Source organism: Fukomys damarensis, unplaced genomic scaffold, assembly GCF_012274545.1.
Source record: "Fukomys damarensis isolate Sample0158 unplaced genomic scaffold, DMR_v1.0_HiC HiC_scaffold_25, whole genome shotgun sequence".
NCBI lineage: Eukaryota > Metazoa > Chordata > Mammalia > Rodentia > Bathyergidae > Fukomys > Fukomys damarensis.
In genome coordinates this window covers 7,264,357-7,286,622 of record NW_022900937.1, presented here as the reverse complement: position 1 = coordinate 7,286,622, position 22,266 = coordinate 7,264,357, and the positions used below count along the sequence as shown (strand labels likewise).

General features: G+C 46.0%; 1 protein-coding gene across 1 annotated transcript in view; it reads right to left on the bottom strand.

Annotated features, from left to right (window-relative positions):
• Manba (mannosidase beta) overlaps window positions 1-19,672 on the bottom strand; it is a 53,813-nt gene extending 34,141 nt beyond the window's left edge. Inside the window, exons 1-7 of the mRNA XM_010641586.1 lie at window positions 19,578-19,672; window positions 17,127-17,232; window positions 16,217-16,387; window positions 14,146-14,269; window positions 9,011-9,186; window positions 6,912-7,022; window positions 6,424-6,426 (exon numbers count right to left, since the gene is read on the bottom strand). Coding sequence (XP_010639888.1) covers window positions 6,424-6,426; window positions 6,912-7,022; window positions 9,011-9,186; window positions 14,146-14,269; window positions 16,217-16,387; window positions 17,127-17,141 — 600 coding nt within the window. The 5' untranslated portion in view covers window positions 17,142-17,232; window positions 19,578-19,672. The remainder of the gene's footprint in view (window positions 1-6,423; window positions 6,427-6,911; window positions 7,023-9,010; window positions 9,187-14,145; window positions 14,270-16,216; window positions 16,388-17,126; window positions 17,233-19,577) is intronic.
• Between the last annotated feature and the right edge of the window lie 2,594 nt (window positions 19,673-22,266).

Genomic DNA, 22,266 nt, shown 5'->3' with positions numbered 1-22,266 from the left:
GAGCAGCTGAGCAGGAACCCCAGGCCCTGCAGGAACCAGGGGGCTGCAATGGAGCCCAGGATGCACAGCGGCCTGAGGATGGCTGTACTGCATCGAAGCTCAGTGGCACCGGAGCTCTGAGACCGCGGGGGATGGACAGGAAGGATGCGGGGGTCCTGCAGGGCCGCGTCCAGGAGAAAGCTGAGGCAGGCATGCTGCTCAGGGACGAAGAGACCTGTGGGCAGACTCCAGGTATTCGGCGCCAATCCATGCAGGCGTTTTCTCAGAACAGAACGAAGCAAGCCCGTCACTCCCCAGAGAACACAGCAGCATCTGTGGCCCGGGAGGAGGCTCCAGCCGTCCAGAGAAACTCAGACAGATCTGCGCCCAGAGCTAGCACACACCCAGCAGGTGAGGACCTTTCGGACAACAGGTGAGGCAACGCTGCAGGGCAAAGGGCTTCCACATCAGGAGGATTCAAAACTCTCAGGAAGTGGACATTTCTCGAATAACCAGCGCATGGTCCTGCAGGGTCGCACGGGGAGAGGGTCCATTAAAAGTGCAACAGAGACCCAGGTATTCCAAGGTCACGAGCAGAAGCTTACGGAGGACACGGCTGGAGAGCGCACAGCAGCCACCTGTAAGAAGCCACCACCTGCTGAGGAGGCAGCGACGAACAAAGATGTCCCCGAAAGGGCAGTGCCACCTTCCCACCTCCAGCCGCACACCTGTCAGTCAGATTTTCTTCTGAAGTTTCCATTAGAACAGCACTTTGCAAATTGGGTGGAGATGAAGAAGAGGATCCATTCATTGTTAAAACATGAAGAGACTCGCAAATGTATGAAACAGTCACTATCCACACCGAATTTCCTATTTTGTATTTTTATTTTTCATAAAACAATTCAAAAATACTAACATAATGAGCTTAGTATGGTGAGTTTACATGAATACACAAACATTTAATTCACAGTCTAAATATCTACTGAGACAAATATCAGTATCTAAGCCCATAGAACACAAGCATTTCCCGGGGCTCAGTACTTTTTGTGTCAAGTAGTTCAGTCCAAAAGAAAAAATATAAGAGTCATTAATGTAAGAAAAAGAATGCATTTGTTTCTTACTCTCTGTCAAGGCTGTAAACAGTATAACCATACACACAACACCATGTCTCTCTCCTCTTTGCAAACTTTCTGTGAGAAGACATCTCTCCCTGCCTCCCGGGTCCCCTAGTACACCCAGGGTTGAAGCCAAGCCTAAACCAGCGGCCAGCACCTCTTCACAGGACAGCTGTGAGCATGGGCCCAGCCCTCATGGGCAGGGGTCTTCCCTGTCCCCCGGCATCCTGACAGGTCATGCACAGGAAAAGCCTTCTACGATAGTTATCTCACTTCCAACAAAATACAGGCTCTGAAAGGTTTTTTTGAAATCGCCCAGGAGTGAGATATTTGCATCCACAATAAAAGTATGTATCATCTTCCAATGAGATGAAAAATTTTAAACAGCCCTACAGAACAAAGTACCATCTAGAGGCAAGGAAAAAAGTATAAACACCAAGAACCTAAGAAATGTGAAAGTCAAGCAGTTTGAATTTTTTTTTTTTTTTTTTTTTTTTTGGTACCAGGGATTGAACTCAGGTCCTTGCCCTTGCGAAGCAGTCGGCAGAACCACTGAGCTAAATCCCCGGCCCGGAGATTTCATTTTTAAAATGGGAGGATGCACTTAAAAAGTGTAGAAGAAGCAAATGGGTACTATCAGAGCCCCCCAGAAAAATCCACAAGGGTGCATGAATGAACAGTCCTCGGGTTTCTTTCTCTGGGGACCAAACAGATTCCGATGCAGTGAATCACCGATTCACAGACCAGGAAGGCTGCTCAGCTGCTGGTAACCAGACACTTCAGAAGCTGCCGGATTCACTAGATTTTCAAAACCTGAATTCTCTTTTCAACCACAGATCACTTATTTCTAAACACTAGCAAACATTAACTCTTTCTAAAACCATTTCACACCTACTGCCACGCGCTTTAGCAACAGGCAAACACCGGATTTCTTTCTTTGCTCTGAAAGTGCTTGGTCGTGCAGAATCACGAGCAAACAGGCGCAGGGCATCCACACGAGTACTCAGTTAATGGGCCCGGTGTGACGGCCAGCAGATTAGAGTGCACGTCCGTTATCAGAAATCTTTGAACCAGGTACATATCTAGTGCACGAGGTATGATCAAAAAAATACAGCGAGTGCTCAGTTTTTAAAATTTATTACAGCAAAAGATATATTGCCAGGAAACCCCCTCAAAATACTCTCCCTTACCACGAACACGCGCATCGCAGGGTTCCTGCCACTTTCTGACGCAGTTCTGGAAGTCCTCTTTGGTGAGTGTCTTCAGTTGCACCTTTGCTGCTGCCTCAACATCCTGAATCAATTCAAAACATTTATACTTCTCATGGTCATTCTGACTCTACTGTTGGGGCAGATTAAAGGGACAGAAAACCCCAGGACACAACACGGATGACTAACACTGCAGAAGCATCATCTGCGCATCTGCAGATGACCGGAAGATCATCATACCACATGCTTATCCTCCAGCGTGTACTTGAGAAAGCGCACCCTGCTGCATCCTCGCGAGAGTGTCACTCACATTTACTGTATGCTGACTTGGTCTCCCTCCCAGGAACACAGGCTAAGACCCCAAACTGGTCCAGCCCACACAGCTTTGGTCCTATTGGTACAGACACACCCCGTACGCGCTGGGCATTCGGAGTGGAGGTTCCTACCTTGTAGTAGCACTCTGCTGCTAGGGTAGCTTTGCTCCTGCCTTCTCTGCATTTGCTACACTTCAAATAAGCTTTTGCTTTGCACTCTTTCAGTCAGTCTTGACTCCCCCACTTTCTGCTAAGAGGGTCATGATGGGGGACCCCTAGCCGCCTTCCTCCAAGATCCCCCACCAGAAGAAGCACTAGCACATGCTCTACCGCTGAGCCACATCCACCCCTTTTTATGATTTATGTGGACAGCGGGTCTCGCTAGGTTGCCCAGGAGAACCTCAAGCTTGTGATCCTCCTGCCTCAGGCTCCTGAGCAGTCGGATTACAAGCACATAGCACACACTGAGCTTCGGATGTTTTAAGATTTGGTATTTCACGATCCACTGCTCAAGACAGATTTGGACTATGTGCAATATGTTCATATCCAAGGAATCACTCCTAAAACTACACCAGGGAAGAAGAGAATACCAAAGAGAATCCCGCAGCAGAGAGAAGGACGCTCCGAGCCCACATTTTCTCTGGGTTACACGGTCCCTGTGCTCCAGAGTGGAGATTTGCTTTCTGGCCTTTGTTGCCGCGGTGCCAGCTTCACGACGAATGTTGGGGTGAAATTTGCAGACTTTCTGCAGCTTTCCCCATCAAGGAGGTGAGATAAAAATGAACAGAATTTTTCTAAAGTTCTAAAAACGTCACACATGAGGAGATGTTTCCAGAAGAATAAATACCACAAGGTTCAGACAGCAATTTCCAATTGGCGGGGATAAACGTGGGTTGGTTTCCCTGACTTTTCCATGAGCTCCCCAGGAAGTCCGGACCACACCACGAAGCATCTTGGACCGTGGCAGGAACACTGCTTAGGAGACAATGACCCAGCACTCGGAGTATCCGCTGTGGGTCCAGAAACGCCAGTGACTTCTCCGCTCCAGCCCATCGACTCCACAGGGAGCCACGTGACCAGCGGGGACACTGACCTCTGCTGTAAGCTGCTACCGTGTAGCTCACGCACCCTCCCCCAGAGGTGCTGTTGTTTAATACCCACCTCTACAAAACACACCATTGCTACGTGTTTTACTTTAACTTTCTTTAGTTTCGAAACAACAATTTTAAAGGACTAAATGTCAATTATAGGATGCTATTTAAATTAGCAGACTCTCCCACGTAGAAACGAAAGCATGCGCTGAACCAAGCACAATTTTACATGTGACATGGCACTCACCCCACTGTCCCCATCCTAAGTTCTAAGCACAATGTAACTCCAAGCAGTCACAGAGACTGAGTTGAAGTAACACACCCTGAGAGTTTCTTCCTGTTTGTAATCACTCCGATAATGCCGTTCACCGATAACTACTTCAGGTACAAAAGTAGGTGACAAAGCAAGAACTGCAGACACCAACTGTGATCAAAGCTGAAACAAACTGTTACCAACTGGCTCTCAAAATGACTGCATGACCTGGGGCAGCTGTGATTTCTGGCACTATTTATACCTGCTAATACATAGAATCATTTTTTAAAAAATAAACAAGCCAGAGCCAGGGATTTAGATCATTGGTTCCAACGCCTGCCTCGCAAGCACAAGGATCGGGGTTTGATCCCCAGCACCAAAATAAAATAAGCCACTCTGTGGCTACACGCAATACACCCACTTTCTGCCGCTCCCAAGTGAGCTGCTCTCACAGCCCTCTCCCTTTAGAGACGCTTTACACTTTCACCAGGAAGAAAGGGGGGTATAGCACAGCACTGCACTTGTGCCCCCAAAATCCATGTCCACCTGGACACTGAAAATGTGACCTCATTTGGAAACAGGGTCTGCAGACATGCTTAGCCAAGGGAGATCACAACAGCCTCCAACTGGCATCCTTCTAAGAAAGGACAAGGCCCTGTGACAATGGGGAGGGGGTGTCTATGAACCAGGGATGCCAGGGATCGCCAGCAATGAGAAGCAGGAAGTGGAAAAGAAGGATCCCTCCCCTGGAGTCTTCGGAGAACATGGCTCTGCTGATGTCTTGGATTTCAACTTCTAGACCCCAGAACTGGGAGAAAACGAGTTCTTCTTCGTTTTTTTATTTATTTATTTGGTACCGGGGATCAAACTCGGGATCTTGCGCTTGCAAGGCAGGTGGCAGAACCACTGGGCTAAATCCCCGGCCCTAGTTCTTGTTTTCAGCTTCTCAATCTTTGCAATTTTCTTTGACAGGCCTAAGAGGCTACCATGGAAGGAGATACACGTCACAACTGCTGCAGATGCTCAGTACGGAAACACTCCTTGAATACTCTGAATAATAAGAATGATTTTGTCCATGCTTCTACTAACAGATAATCTTTATCTTCAGAAATGTATTTTTAAAACTTTATGTGTGTTTCTTTTCTGACCAAAACTTAAGATTTTCAAAATTTTACGCTCTGTTTTTTGCAGCTGATTCTCACTATAAAACTGATTAAAAGCAGTCAGAAGTACTCATGTCATGCCCTGAACACTAGGCTGCCTTGAAATCTCCTCTACCAGATCAATGAGTTCATAGCCCTTACACTCAGCCTTCAGCAAAGTCTCTAGACAGAAGCAAAGTGTAACAAGCTCTTCACCAGAATGTAAAACGCATGGCCTCTACTCCAATTCCCAGTAGAGCCCTCTTTCCCAGCTGACACGTCATAAGCCTGGTTTATTTTGTCTCATTATTTCAGAGGGTTCCGTCCACAGACGGCCGGCTCCAAGATAGAAACAGCCTGGTGGAAAGTACAGGAAAGTTTCTCAACCCTTGGCAGCCAGGAAGCAGAGGGAGAAGGGAGGAGTTGACGACAAGAACACACCCTTCCAAGTCACATCCCCAGTGACCCATCTCCGTCAACCAGGCTCCACCTCTCACAGAAGTCAGCCATGAATTCATGAATGGATGGACCCGCAGAAGAGAAGAGCAACCCATGATCCTCTCACCTCCCAAAAGCCCACCTCTGAACACAGGAGACTTTGGGGGACCTTACATACGGAATCCACAGCACCATTCTTCCAATGCAAACTATACAACCTTGGTGAAGCACCATCTGTCATCTGTCCCTCCTTAAAGCTCAAGGATCCCCACAGTCTCGGGATGGCACTACTTCTTGGCTTAGCGTGGAAACACCAGTCGATGTAGGAATTTGGGGATATGAAGAGGAATGGCAAAAGAAATAAGCAGAAGTTAAAATTTTTGGTTCTGGCAATTAGAAAATAGGAATAGGAAGAGGTGGGCCAAAGGAGCTTTTCATATGAAACTTCTAGTAATATGTGAGCTTTAAAATTACACACATGTATTACTTGGATATAAACAATTACAACTAAAAGCACAAAAGATGGGGTTGTGGCTCAGAGGCAGGGTGCTTGCTCAGCATGCAGGAGCCCCTGAGTTCAGCTCCCAGCATCAGGAAAAGAACAGAAAAGAAAAAGTATTGAAGGAGAATATTTATTAACAAAACAATACGTAAAGTCTGACGCAGTTAAAAATACACATATGGGGCCGGGAACTTAGCTCAATGGTGCTGCCGCCTGCCTCGCAAGGACAAGGTCCCAAGTTCTTTCCCTGGTACCAAAATATATATATATATATACATATATATATATATGTACACACACACTTATCTTAGTCACTTTTCTCATTGCTGAAACAAAATACCCAACAGCCAAAGTTAAAGGGGGAAAGGCTTATTTACTCACAGTCTGTAGAGGTTTCAGTCCATGATCACCTGGCTCCAAGGCAGGGTAGCGTGGCAGAGGGGTGTCGCAGAGGAGAAAACAGTTCATAGCAGGCAGAAGGCAGCAAAAGCAAGCAAGCAAGGGACCTTAACAGCATCTTTCTGCCCCTTATATCTTACCCAGGCTACTGAGGGCGGGCAGCACTCACACCCTTAATCCTAGTGCCCTCATCCCTAGCCTTACACCATGAATCAATCCCAGCATCACACACTCTAGATCCAGGCACTTCTGAAAAAGCCGCACCTATGATCACACGAAGCTCTGGAGGGACACCTAAATGCAAGCCATCACACACACACACACACACACACACACACAGAAGCTTTTTAAATGCTGTTACTCTGAGTGGTAGAATCATACATTTTTTGGCTTCTTTTCCTTCAAAGATCTATACTGCCATTTTAAAAATAAATATAATTTTTTCACGAAATATTCAAAGTATTACTTACCTTAGCAGATTTTTCGATATGCAAGCCTCCATCTAGTTCAAATAGAACTGTCATGTTGTACCCAGTCTGGTCTCCATGTCCATGAGGCCACCAAGTTTCCACAGTAATATTCTTTGAAAAAATGAGATAAGTCATTCAAAATAATGCAGTATATTTTCAGAAAGGCAGTATGGCAGCCAGAGAGTTAGCTCAGTGGCACAGAACCTGGTTTGCAAGCACCAGTTCCTGAGTTCAATCCCCAGTACCACACACACACCAAAAAAAAAGCAAAAAGAAATGCAGTATGATTCAGAGTATTATATCAATTTCTCATATGATCAAGAACAGAAAGCTCCACATTTTAAAACAGCACAAATCTCCCTACCTGTATTATGCCAAATCACACCAACCCACTGATAATATCCCAAAATCAACATGCCCAGAACATGGCCCAGACACATACAACAAAGAAGAAGGTAAAGAACAGAATAAAACAAAGACAGATATGCAGAAAAGCAACTCTTCCTCTAACTCCCAAGCCCACATTTATTCTACATCCTTAACACTTGGAATAGGACTTTGAGGTCGACTCTTCTTTCCAGCCAAACTAGAAATGATACAGCATTCTTACTCTACCAGGAGAGGTACTGAATGTTATCTCCATCCCCACACACTCCCTAGGTTCTCTCTCAGCTCACAATTATCAATGAAAGGCATAGAAAAGGAACTTAGGGATTAGGCACTAGGGTTAGGGCTAGGGCTGGGGCTGGGGTTAGGGTTAGGCTTAAATGATAGGGCTTAGGGGTGAGGGCTAGGACTAGACTTAGGGACAAAGGGAGTAAAACCCATTCCATTCTACCCATAACACTCATGAGTTTGGAATCGTGATTCACATGTAGAGGACGCACCTCCCATGAGACCTGTCCCCAGAGCACCAATGTCACCATGTCTTTAGTGGCCCTGCTGTGGCTGAGGCTGAGTTCTAGACTGCAGCAAAAATCACCACCACCACACAGACAGGGCTGGTTGTGATGGGCAGAGTTGCTGAAAACGACAGGACGCCTCCTGCTTCTGATCCTGCCTGTGCTGTTTTAATCAGTGCCCTAGAGAACCCACAGCTCAGCAAGGAGGGGTTACCAACTTCAGTGGTCACCGCTCTTAACGTCACCCCAACAAACAGCTGCTTGCCAGGTTGGACCTGTCATTCTCTGGACTGTCACCTCCTCCCCATCCAGAGGCAGACATTTCTTTTACATCTCTCCAGGCAATAGCACCAATACTCAAAGTAACTGATGAATAGCGAAAATAATCACTGTACTTAAATACAGTGCATAATAAATATACACTGCATTTCGGGTGCTGCTAGTACAAGAGGAAAAAATAGAATATTACCAATCTCTCAAGAGGAAAGGTTTCCAAATTAATCACATTTCCTCCATCTTCTTACTCTTAACATTGGGGAAAATTGCCAGGCATGTTGGCTCACGCCTGTAATCCCAGCACTCAGGAGGCTGAGGCAGGAGGATTGCTGTGAGTTCAAGACCAGCCTGAGCTACATTAAAATGTGTCACTGCCATAAAGACAGACTGATGAACAGAATACAGATACCAGAAAAAAAAAGCCCTTGCACATATAGTCAAGTGGTCTTTGACAATTATGCCAAGACCACTCAGAGGAAGAAACAGGCTCTTCAGCAAATGGTGTTGGAGGGCTGAGAATGTAGCTCAGCAGTGCAGCCTCTGCCTGGTAAGTGTGAGTCCCTGAGTTCAATTCCCAGTACAAAAAAAAAAAAAAAAAAAAAAAAAAAAAACATTGAGGAAAATCATATCAGGAATGGTGATACACACCTATAATCCCAGCACTTGGGAGGATGAGGCAGGAGGATCGCTGTGAGTTCAAGGCCAGCCTGAACTACAGAGTGAAAATGTATCAACCCCATCTACAACATTGGGAAAGTCATTCCTTAGCTCACACTCCCACAAACTATCTGAGAGGTTAAGTAGGGGAAAATATTAAACGGAGAAAGCAGCTTTTCTTCCATACGCAGTCCCTTCTTCCTACCCATTTCCTTTGAACAGCTGTTACTTTCCTCCTGTGTCTCAGGAAGCCCCAGCATTCACCTTGTTAATTTTCACAGAGAGCTCAACAATCCTCTCCCCAGGCTGGAGCTCAAGGCTGTAGGTCTGCTGTGTCTGCAGTTTAGGGATGGCCACGACCACCTGGCCGTGAACTGGCTTTGAGCTGACAATGTCAAAAGCAGATTCTATTTCAACACTCCACACCTGGGCAGTGTTATCTAGAGCACAAAGAGAAAAAGCAAAATTATCCCTGCAGTCTTCGGGGTTTGGTGGAAATAAGGCCAAAGCCACTTCTAAACCAGTAAGCACTCCACAGTACAACGTCCATGGAAACATCTTTTAATCTAGAAAGGTTAAACTCCATTCTAAACAGCAACAAAACCACGCGGGAAAGTAAAGAGTTAAGTTACAAAGCACAAAGTCTCAGTTAACCAGTAATTTTCCTGCTAGTCCAAGGCACTTGCTTTGAATTGTTAACTTCTGGGAGGGTAGTGGTCCTGGTCCGAATCAAGCTGAGTGCTTGTTTTGTGAAAGGCCAGTTTCCTGAATGTCAAGACAGTGCCACTGGGCCTGCTTTTCTAACCTAAACTGTGTGACTTGATGACTCCCCCAGAGGTCTGAAATGCAAGGCACAGCAGGACAAGAACAATACCATCTCCAAAACTGTGGAAGATGCTGCAAATGAGGATCACTTGAAAGATCAGGAAATGCGTTAAAAAACAGGCTGACTCCCTGTTTCCGGTGTGTGACTCAGATTTTGTTGCTCCTCGATTAACCACGTGCAATCACCTAAACGACCTTCCAGAGCAGAAGATGTCGAATGTTTTCCTTTCTGGAAGTAGAAACGTTAGAGACTGCAGCCCACTGAGCACAGGGTGCAGTTTCACGGCAGCTAGGCACAGGTGGCCGTAGCCACAGGTCCTCCTTGCCTGCCTCCCTCACGCTGGGCCTCAACTGTGTTATCTTCTCCTGAGTGTGGTAACAGATGGCCGAAAGCACAGCGTTTCCACAGAGCGCACTCACTGTGCATTTTAACTATCTCCACAACCTTCTGAAATGTTCTTAAAAATAGGCGGTCATCCCTCCCTAAGCAACAGGAACAACTCACAAGACAACTGATGAAGGAACGGAAGTCAGTCAGTCTCTCTCTCTCTCTCTCTCTCTCTCTCCCCCACCACCCAGAGCCTGCATTTTGCATGGATTATTTGTTTATCAACGTCCTCTTATTTGGAGCTGCAGACCCCACCTCAAACGCCCTCCCCATACCTCATGCCCCAAGTCCAGCCTGGGTCCCCAAGCTACTCCACTTCAGATTAAACATTAAAGCTAAGAAGCTCTCTTTCTGCCACACCATGCACAACTAAGTTAGGAACATACGATTTGTCATTTGATCTTCAGGAGGAAATGCATTAATTTTTTAATTAAGAAATAAACTGAACATTTGAGAAAGCAAAAAAGATGATCTCTTTCTAACCTCCACAGGGAGGAAACAGAAAGTGCCTCACAGTGTCTTAGTTATTGTTCTCGTTGCTGAGACAAAATACTGGATACCCAAAGTTAAAGTAGGAAAGGTTCATTCAGCTCACAGTTTGTAGAGGTTTCAGTCCATAATTGGCTAGCTTTAGGGCAGAGGCACAGCACACAGGCATCGCAGAGGAGAAACAGTTCATGGAGGGCAGAAGGCAGCCAAGCAAGCAAGGGACCTTAGCAGCTTTTTTCTGCCCATTTTACATTCTATCTACACTCCTGAGAATAGAGAGGTGGCAAACCAATCACTGGACTGATTTAGTAATCATTCACCCTTAGTCTTAGCACCCTTAATCCTAGCACTGCACCATAAATCAGTCACATACCCTAGATCTTGCCACCTCTGAACAAGCCCCACCTATGACCGCATGAGGCTTCAAGGGGACATCCAAACACAAGCCATAACACAGACAATTTAGCCCTTCATGTTGCATTGGGTAAAATCACTAGTTTGTTTTAACAACTACGTTCCCCCTTACCTCATGTACAACAGAGGCTCAATACAGAAATTTTAGAAAAGGCACTTGAGTAGACAAACAAAATACTGTAATACTACTACAGAGGCATCTACTGTTTGCAGTAGGTCTCACTAATCTCATTTACATCAAATTGTAAAAATAATATATTTGGAGCTGGGGATTTAGCTCAGTGGCACAGTGCCTGCCTGGCAAGTGCAAGGTCCTGAGTTCAACCCCTGGTACAAAAAATAAAGAATATATTTGACTATAAATAAAAATGTTTTTAGTTATCAATGAATTTTTCAATTTTTAGTAAGTCCCACAGTGCCTGCTTCATAGTGTATACCAAATAAATGCATAAAAGTATCCAGACTTAAACCAGGCCTGATGATACACATCTAGAATCCCAGCACTTGGGAGGCTGAGGCAGGAGGTTTGCAATCAGCCTGGGCAGCTCAACTTAACAAGGACCTGTCTCAAAATTTAAAATATTTTACAAGGGCTGGGAATGTGATGCAGTGTAAAGACCCTCGGTTTAATCTCCAGTAACATGGGAAAAAAATCCATACTACATTATCTTATACTACTATTTTCCAAACATTAAATATCTAATAACTTTACCAGTGACTGCTGTCTTTCAGATAAAAGCTGAAAGAAAAAGAAATACTGAAAAAACTAAAGGCAGCTCTTTCCCTGATGCTTTCATAAATTTATGATTCAATTTTCTTCCTCACACCAAATAAACAAATTGATAGCTATTAAATTAATCAGAAATATGAGAATTACTGCTTAGAGTCCACAAAGCACAGCTCATGACAAGGAGATGTACTTTTCTCTATGTTAAATATATGGTATGTTGTAACCATAAAATCAAAACTGTAGCTGATATGGGAAATTGATTACCCTGAACTCAAATTGGATCTTAAGCATCATGTAAACTGAATTAATTCCAATACAATTCACTTAGTTCTTAGAGACTGAACTCTGTCTAATGAAACATATTGAGAAAGAAATGTTTCACTTCACATTTAAAACTTCAAAGCAGTGTTATTCAAATTTTTCTCAGGTATCAGAATACCTGGAACTTATAGCCTTTTTTGCAAACTGCCTTAAAAAACTTATTAAACTTCACAATCATTAAATAAAGAGTTCTTTGCTACTTCCAACACTTTCTTCTACTAAGCTCTATTACAGATTAAATATCCTACCCAAAGACTGGAGGCAAGAAGTGGTTTAGACCTCAGGTTTTTTCAGAGTCTTAAATATCTGCAGACACATAATGAAATATGTTGGGGGGGGGAAACCAACTCTGAATACAAAATTCAAATTTCAAGTATACACTATACATGTAGCCTGGAGGTAAATCTACATGGTGTTTTTTTGTTTTTTGTTTTTTGTTTTGGTACCAGGGATCAAACTCAGGTCCTTGTGCTTGCAAGGCAGGCGGTAGAACCACTGAGCTAAATCACTGGCCCTCTACATGGTGTTTTTAACAATTCTATGTATGAAACAGTTTCATGGCATAGAATTTTCCACTGTGACACCATATCAGCAATCAAAAAGCTTTGGATTTTAAAGCACTTCAGATTCTGTATTTTTGGGTTAGGGATACTCAACCTACAGACTCACACTATAGAAAACCAAAGGGTGGGAATGGGGAATGGGGAGAATCAACCATTATTTGATCTTCGTTGTTAAAACCTTTCATCTAGATTATCTTGTAGAAGTGTTGTGGCAAAGCAGAATAGCTCAGTGCTACAGCTCTGGGTCTTAGCTACTGCAATTTGAAGACTCAAAAAATCAGTGGTCACTCAAAAAGGTGGAGAAAAACCTTTATTTATGCCGCAGGCTCAGAGGAACTCATACTCAAAGTTTGAGCCCTCTACCAGAAACGAGAGCGTCCTTATATAGGGATATACAGGGTAGGTGAGCATGCTCACTGAAGCAGAGGGGTGGAGTTACAGAACATTCCTGAAGCAGGGGGGTGGAGCTTAACAGAGCAGTCTTGTGAGGGGGCAGGACTTACTGGAACATTCTTGAGAGGGGTGGAGCTAACAATATTCCTGAGAGGTCACAAGTTCAGTTACAAAACATTTTGATATATTGGGCAAGAGCCCAGTAGCGTAAACTATTACATTTCCAAAAAATATAGAGGAAAAAAATGGAGGCAAGGCAAGGCCCTGTCTCACTGTATAGTATTTCTCTATTGGAAGCATAGTTTGAGACACTCTGAAAAATCCAATTGACCTTGGATGTCTTAATGCCTCTCTAAACTTTAGAAATACCCACAGAGCTAAAGAAGCTCTTCAGTCACCAACTGTATCTCGGCGCTTCTGACTTCAGCCTTCAGATTTGGCCCAAGGGTCACTGGGATCTCAGGGAGATGATGCTTCCTCCCACTGACCTGTCCTGCAGGGTAAGTGAGCACTTTGAGAGCCCCAATCATCACCTGCCATCACCCTCGCCTCTACCTTCCTTTCGGTTTCTTTCTGAGCCACTGGCTTCACCCTGGAAGGCCATAACAATCTTGTGCAACCTGGTCACCCTTCCTGTCACCCTCCCATCCCACACCGTGTGGCACACTGAGCAATGGCCACAAGCACAAGACTTCCGGTCTATGGCCACATGCATCCAGTCTGTGCCAAAGTAGCCCAGGGTAAGTAAAGAGCCCAACAAACACCCAGACCCTAAGGCACTGACTGGTGTCTGTGTGATTTCCGAGGTTTCATTTCAATGCTCCTTATGGCAAGTAGCTCCTTCAGCGGAAAAAGCAGCATTCTTCACTTTGCAAGACTTTGTGCCTTCTTGACTTTCCATTCATTTGTGCCTCAGAGGCACCTTAGTCACAGAGGTAACAGGAAGGAGAGAAAGTTGGAACCCAGATGGGCACAGACCAAGGACTGTCACCCACCATGGGGTGACAGAAAGGAAGACAAGCCACATGCCCCACCTTTTCAAAACAGATTACTTAACCCAGGAAGCTTTGGAAATGCCTTCCCTCCCTTCTTTCTTTGTTAATACGCTAGAGCTATCTGCCTACTTCCCTGCTTTATATTGTAATTTTCATGACAGACCACAGTCTGTATCCATTACTTCTCTGCAAAATACACCGGGACTTTCAAATTATGAACCCATCTTTTCACCAGGGAGGAGACTAAGAAAGAAACGCCGGAGGCACTGGGCTCAGCTCACCGTAGACGGGGGTGAAAGTGAAGTGGGTCAGATGGCAAAGGTTGTAGGCTTCGATGCTGACGTCTCTCCAGATGCCCTGGGTGGGGAAGGACGGGCCCCAATCCCAGCTGAAGGAACACTGCTCCTGTCACGTGAGTGGAGAAGACTGCATTGACTGCACTGGTGTGCACAGTGTGATGCTTGCCTCCCTAGTGTTACACGAACACACAAGTTTGCTACAGCTACTGTAACAGAATGCCCCAGCAAGTGGCTTCGCCAAACCAGACTTCTCCTCTGGGCTCCAGAGGCCACGTGTCCAAGACCACTGTGTGGCTTCTTCCACATCCTTGCTTGGCCTACAGATGGCCCTTCTCACTACGTGCTGTGCTTGAGCATCCCTGGGGCCTCTGTGTTGTCCAAAGCAACACCGGTCATCCAAAATCTGGCCCATCCTAACCTCCTCAACTGACCCAATCTCCTCTTTAAAGGCTATCACCAAATATGGGCATATTCTGGAGCTCAGAGGCTAGGAGTTCAACACCGGAATCGTGAGGACGTAATTCAGCCCATAACAGTGGGTGTGAGGGTCCACACCGTGGACAGCCCTCTTGTGGCCCACAATTATCCTGTTCGCCTTTGCGCAGCACCCTCCCTTGCGGGCTTGATCCAGACAGTCGTCTCCAGCCACTAGAACAATGGTGGAGAACCTCTGGCGTGTATGCATTTGTCTTTCTTCTACGACAAAGGATGTTAATGTATGGGTTGTTTTTCCTAAACCAAAACCTCAGTCTTCAGATTTAACTGCAGTGTTGGTGCTCAGATATAAATAAGTGGGTTTGGGTTGCAGTTTGGGCCCTCATCCTCAAAAGGTTCACCATCACTGCACTAAAGCCTAAGGATGGAGGTGGTGTCACTCTGAGCGGAGAAGCAAGAGGACGGTGCCAGGCACCAGTAAGGGGGAGCTGAAAAGCTGGGGACCCCACCTAGGTAGGACCAAGAAGGAAGCAAAGACATAGGGGACTTATGTCCATGTGGAGGGAGTGGAAGGGTCAAAGGTTCAGTGAAGGACAAGTACATTTCTTCCTAAAGACTAAATATGAAGACCTACATGGAAATGCATACCTGTAACCCCAACTACTCGGGAGGCTGAGGCAGGAAGATCCCAAGTTAGAGGCCAGCCTGGGCAGCTTAGCGAGACCCAGCTTCCAAAAGAGTGAAAGGGACCAGGGTACTGATTAGTACCAGGGTGCTTACTTAGCTCTAGTACTGAGCTTTGAACTGAGGCAAAGCTCTCAGTTCAATCTCCACCAGCACAGTGGGGAAAAAACCCTAATGCCACCTAGAATACTAACACAGTCCTGCAGTAGGATAAATCCAAGTCCTCTAGACTGGAAAATGAATCGAAGGAAAACAACCACCTATGTGATTTTCTTTTTCTTTTTCTTTTTTTTTTTTGGTTAAGATTTTATGAGAACCTAGCAGTCACATGTGAGACTGCGTCAGCAAAAACACTACCTTTGCAAAAGACTGCCTGGTCACAAGAATCACTGACACATTCTCACAGCTGGTGGCAAGTGTCATAAATGTTAAAAATTAATCTGTAAAGTCACATGACCACTCACAAACTTTTCTTCTTTTTCTGATGTCATCTAAGTCCTGAAACATGCTTCAGGAAGAAGATCTAAAAAGATAAAGATTCTCTACCAAAAGTCAGATAACCTTTTGGCTCTTCTTTCAATTTTTTCGGAGACAGGATCTCACTACATATATCAGGCTGGTGGCAATCCTCCTGCCTCAGCCTCACAGTGCTGGGATTATAGGATTGTGCCACCATGACTAGCTTCTTTCAAATGTTTGAGTCCTGGGCCAGGGATTTAGCTCAGTGGTTCTGCCGCCTGCCTCGCAAGCTCAAGGTCCAAAGTTCGATCTCTGGTACCAAAAACAGAACAAAAAACAAAAACAACAAATGTTTGAGTCCTATTTTGGGGTCTGGAAAAATTCCACTGCTGAACCAGCAAGGTGAGTTTTCAAGCAGCATTTCCTCCCCAGTAGTCCCATCCTCAGACTCAAAGCCCCGACCGGACAGCGCTACCTTGCGGATGAAGTTGACGTGGCACTCGCCCTTCTGCACGAGCGGGGGGCAGGCGGGGGGCACCGGGTAGCCGGCGTGGGCTCTGCTCCGCTGTGCCGCGTACAGCACGGCCGACTGGAAGCGCAGCTCCAGGGAGTTCACGTCTCTGGCCACGCTGGTGATGTCAAAGCTCTGAAGCCGGGGAGACCGGGTAAAACCTCAGGCAAGGGTAGAACGCGAGGCAGATTCGTAAACGGGCTCGAATCCAGGGCTGGCTTCCTCGGCCTAGCACCTCTCCAGAAACGGTACACACAAGTGCCCGCGTTCCGCTCTCACTGAGCCTGTTCTCCTGGCCAGGCAATTTCCTAGTTTCTCCTGTTTTTCCTGACAGGAGGACAGACTGGGAAACAGCAAAATTCTCCAGCACTTTGCATGCGGCCTTGAGCCGCCAAGGGTTCTGAGACACCTCGAGCCAACCCGACTCCCGGAACATACTGCGTGAGTCCCCGGATCACACGCTACTTTTGTTCAAAAAAGGCTAACCTTGAAAGGGAAGGGAGATCGGGATACAAGCTCCTAATGGAATTTTCCAGAAAGAAACTATCTTCTTTGAAAAATAATTTGCCAATTGTCACTGCACACGAAAAGCTGTATCCCCAGAGAGGAGAGAAAAGAGCAGGGCTATCAAACACTCTCTGTGCACGCAGCACTTGCCGACCACTCTCAGAATTCACTTCTCAAGCCCCATGCTAACCTCCTTGGGCCTGGAGAGGTTTCCATCATCCTTCAGTGCGGCCACCGAGAAGTACAGTCAGTTTCCCAGCCAGTGCTTCAAAGCGCTCACACCTGTGGCGCAGCCAGGTACGAACACACCTTGCTCCGCTCTCAGACACACGCACGGGGCTTTCGCCCAGTGTGGTTATGTACTTACATATCGACGGAACATGCTGTCTGTTTTCCCAATAGAGACATTATTGAAGAGGATCTCTGCCACTGTATCAACTCCCTCAAAAATCAAACTGACTTTCTGCCACTTGCTAAAACAAAGAAAAGTTTTTTTAAAAAAATAAGATGCATAAAACATTAACTTAGATAAGTCTTTTTGTAATTAGTGAAGAACTAAAAAAGTAAACATTTCACAGGGGAAAAAAAAACAAAACATCTTAAACAGCAAGTTTCCAGTACAATTTTCAGGAGTATTGATTTAACTAACACATGTTCTTTTGAGTAACCCAGTTTAATTTTCTCCATGGTATATCAGTCAATTGCCACAACGTCAAGAGCGCACCTATAATTTCCAAATGTGGTGCTTTTTTGTTTTTGTTTTTTATACCAGGATCGAACTCAGGACCTTGTGCTTTCAAGGCAGGGAGCAGAACCACTGAGCTAAATCCCTGGCCCATGTGGTGATTTTTATTTAGTTAATTCACAAAGTTCTTATGAGAACTGAGATAAACAACGGACAAAGATGTTTTCACAAACTATTATACATACTGATGCTAAGAGAACATGTTAAGCACCAACTAGTATTTATGAATGTTATGTGCCCAGTATCCAGCCCTGCCGGGAATCTGAATTAAGGGGTCTGCAATCCAGATGTCAACCAAACCTAACACACAGGAAACAGAAAATTTCCTGCTATCTGCTATGATGGCTTGTGCTAAATAGCTATGAGGGCTGTCAGAGTCTAGCTCATCAATTAAGACTTCAAGGGGCTGGGGATTTAGCTCAGTGGTTCCGCCGCCTGCCTCACAAGCACAAGGACCCGAGTTTGATCCCTGGTACCAAAAAAAAAAAAAAAAAGACTTCAAGGGGAAGACAAAAACTTAAAGAAGAGATTAAATAAGATGTGGTATAGCCATGCAATGAAATATCACTCAGCAAAAAAGGAGTTCAGCACTGATACGTACAGCAACTCTGACAAGCTCTGGGACACTACTGTGCTGAGTAACAGCACCTGTCACAAAGAGCCACACACGTAACGAGGCTTCCAGACCAGAAAGTATATTGCCTGGAACAGCAGTAGGGATGTGGGATGACGGCTCTCTTCTGGGGTGAGAACAATGTTCTAAAATTGATTACGGTGATGGTTGCACAATTCTGTGAAACCACTGAACTGAACTTTCAATGAATGAACTGTCTGTTATGTGAATTATACCTCAATAAAGTCTGTTTGTTTGTTTTAAGAAAAGCAGAAAACTCTGGGTAAAGGGGAAACATCCAGAGAACGGACTCACAGCAGTAATTACTTTAAAGTAAAAAGGCTTGATTCAGATGCAGCTTGGGGCTGGGGAGCTGGGGCCGAGATGGACAGGTGGCAGGGCCGGGGCAGACATAACACCTGGCAGAACTTTTTGGACAAGCAGATGGGAGCCTGATGTGTCAAGAAAAGGAAAGGTACTTCTGCTTCTTGAGCAAGAACACATCATGGCAAAATCAGAATTCTGGGCAGGTAAGTCTGATGTCTCTACACAGGGAAGACAGGAGAACAAAAGGACAAAGCTACAAGGCAGCTTCAGCCTCTGCCAGGCACTCACTTCCGGGCAACGCTGGAAACTTGCAAATGAGGAAGGAGGGGCTCAACCAAGAGAAATGTTAGAGGAATTAAGATTCAGGATGCTATGGCTGAGGTCTGGATGTCCCCTGAAAGCTTCAGACACTCACAGTGGGATCTTTGGGAGTGACAGGAGCATGGGGTGTGATACTGGACTAGTCCACTGATAGGTTTAGCACAGCTCTGTGTGTGAGTGATAGGCTCACTGAAGAGGGAAGACCCACTCTTGGGGGGGGGTGGCACCAGCCAATAGGCAGCCCGGATGGAATAAAAAGGGGAAAACAGGGGCCGGGGATTTAGCTCAGTGGTCCCGCCACCTGCCTGAGAAGTGCAAGGTCCCGAGTTCGATCCCCAGTACCCAAAATAACCATAAATGTAATAATAATGGTGATATGTCCCTTCAGATTACATTCTGCTTCATACAGAAGTATTTGTTTATAACACATAACATTACTGAAAATAACATGTGACCTTCTTTCATGACCTCAGGACCCAGTATAAGCATCACACAGAACAAACGCTTCACCTCCGATCCTGCTTATCCGTACTACACATGTACGGACCCGGTTGGTCACTAGAGGAGGGAGGAGTTTGTGCACAGAATTGGCCAAGTCTAGGTGACTCCGTAACAAAATTGAAAATGTTTTCCCCAAGACACCATGTCATGGCTGATGACTAAACAAAACATAACATAAATCATATATTTACTCTTACAGTGAAAGATTCAATCTGAGTTAATGATCTGATATACAACATAAGCAAACAAAAGCAAAGGGAAAAAAAGCTCAAATAGTAATGAGTATAGTACACATACAAACATATACACACCTGATATCGAAGGGAATTTTAAATTCGTTGCTATAGGTCCAGTTGTCCAAGGAGATCCATCTGTAGTCAAGGTCATTAAATCTGTAGTAAGGGTCCTGTTCATATAAGGAAAAAATACAGCGGATATCCAGCTATGCAAAAATCAATACAATCAACATAAAATAAACTACTGACAGCTACTGATCACCTAAAAATTAATGAACACTTGGCCCAGGAGTACCAAGAAGTTAGATCACCAACACTAAAAAATATGGGGGGAAATCAAATTAGACACCTGAAGTGAAAGCTATGAGATATAAATGATATAGTTCTGGGGATTTGTGTAGGGTTTTTTGGGTTGGGGGGTTGGTTTTTTTATTTTTTTGTTTTTGTTTTTTGAGACAGGGTCTAGCTGTGTAGTTCAGGCTGGCCTTGAACTCACTGTGTAGCCCAACCTCGCCTCAGACTTGCGGCAATATTCCTGCCTCAGGCTCCTGAGTGATAGGGTTACAGGCGTGCTTTGCCACACCCAACTGTATAGTTCCTTATGAAAAAGCATGCCTGGAGACTGAGATGAGCTGCCTTTGCTAAACCAGTGCCCCTGCCCCATCTGCCCCAGCTGGCCCCAGGGAACCACGGCTCCTCCACTGCCCAAACGTGACCGAAACACCTGATTCTCAGCTCCCCTTGTATTTCTCACCTCATCTTCACACAGCCTGACTAGGTGGGCACAGAGAGGCCTCCACAGAGAGCCCAGGTAGCACACACTGCACGACCTCCTGACCCAGGGTCCCCAGCACTCGGGTGGGGTCAGCAAACTGCAGCCGCAGGCAGAAGGTCACTCACCACTGCTGCTAGTGGCCAGCAGGCTGGAGTCACCTGAGCCCCTAAACAACACAGGCTGCTTTCCCTCCACCTACAGGACAGAGTTGGGAAGGGGATGGAGACCACGCAGCCCAGAGCCTCAGACAGAAGACCCTGCAGCTTGGCCTACCCACTTGCGTGTGCAGCCCCTCATCCTTACCCATTCTTTCTACCCATTCTCTTCTACCTCCCCCTTTCAGAGAGGGTGCCCAGGCAAGAGCAGAACTGAAAGCAGGAAGAGAATTTTTCAGTTCATCTGTGACAGTCGCCATGGCTCCAGAGAAGGAGCACGGCAGGTCCCAGCCCTGCCACTCCACAGCGACAGGCCCAAGGCTTTCCTCAGGGACCACAGCTCCAGATGGAGAAGGAAGACAACCTGTTACTACAGGCAGGAGCTGGATGGCCTCGCTGGCTGGCCCAGGGCACCTGGGAGCACATCAACACCAAGACTGGGAGAAATCTTTTGATAAGCAGTGAGGGAGGGAGTAACTGATGAAACTGGGTAAGAACAGATAACCACCAAACTGATTTTTAAGATCTGGTGAATGGCAAGGTTTGGATCTGTTAAATGGCATGTGCCAGGCCCAACCAACTTCCTCTGCCTCTCTTCTCACACCCAGGACTTGGCCTCTCCAGCGAGGAAGTGTTTAAGACCATGTGTCTGACCGCCCCCATTTCTTTTGGGTGCCTGGGATCGAACTCAGGACCTTGCGCTTGCAAAGCAGGCAGCAGAACCACTGAGCTAAATCCCCGGCCCCGGCCCCATTTCTAATGTTACACTCTAGACTTCATCTAGCATGGTTATAAAAGTCACGAGGAGGGAAGTGGGGGACCCTTTCAGCCCCAGGCTGGCAGACGTCGTGGCTGGCAGAGCATGTCCCATCCTCCTCCAGCTCCTCCCCACACGCCAAGCTTCAGCAGGCAATCTTCTGGATATTTTGTAGAACACACAAACAGAATGTGCACATTCAAATGTTTTTCTCAGGCTTGAAAGAACCCAAGTGAGGCAGCTTCAGGCAGATTCCAACCATAGGACATTCCAGACCACAGCCCAGGAGGCCTCCCAATCGGCAGACCCAGGAAGCCAACAAGGAGCCGTGTGCTCGAGGCCATGTAATCCTATTTAAGGACACAGGCGGATCTCCAAACAGACCATTTCTCCTGCAGACAGGAGATGCCACCAGCTGAGGCAGTGTGCAAGGAAGTCCTCCCTGCTTAACCCCGTCAAGAAATGCTGCCTGCAGGACCTCATGTTAACCTACCGGTTTCTTTTCCTATGTTTGCTTCCTTGTTCCCATCTCTAAACCCTCTCTGTTATGGTCGGGTGGGAGCTCTCCAACTCCTTTACAGAACAGAAAGTGTTCTGATTCATGAATGGTGAATACAAGCTAATTAGATCTTTACTTAACTTGCTGAAATTCTTTTGACATGGAACAGGCAAAACCACAGAGACAGTAACAGGTTGGGCGGTAGCCAGGGCGGGTGGGCCTGCAGGGCAGCGAGGCCATTCTGTGTGGGTTTACAGTGGTGGGTAAGCCTCGTCGCACGGTGGTCTGACTGGCAAGCAGAACCCTCCTGTGACTGTGCTGAGTGTGCCACTCTGGTGGGGCATGCTGATTATTGGGACTTTGCATGCCTGGGGACCAGACTTATACAGAACTCTGGACTCTCCAGTCAATTTTGTTGTGAGCCACCCTACTGTTTAAAAAAATAGTCCATTAAAAATTTTGAACTTACTGGCCCGGCGTAGTGGCACACACCTGTAATCCCAGCACTCAGGAGGCTGAGGCAGGAGGATCGCTGTGAGTTTGAGACCAGCCTGGGCTACATAGTGAGCCAGGTCAGT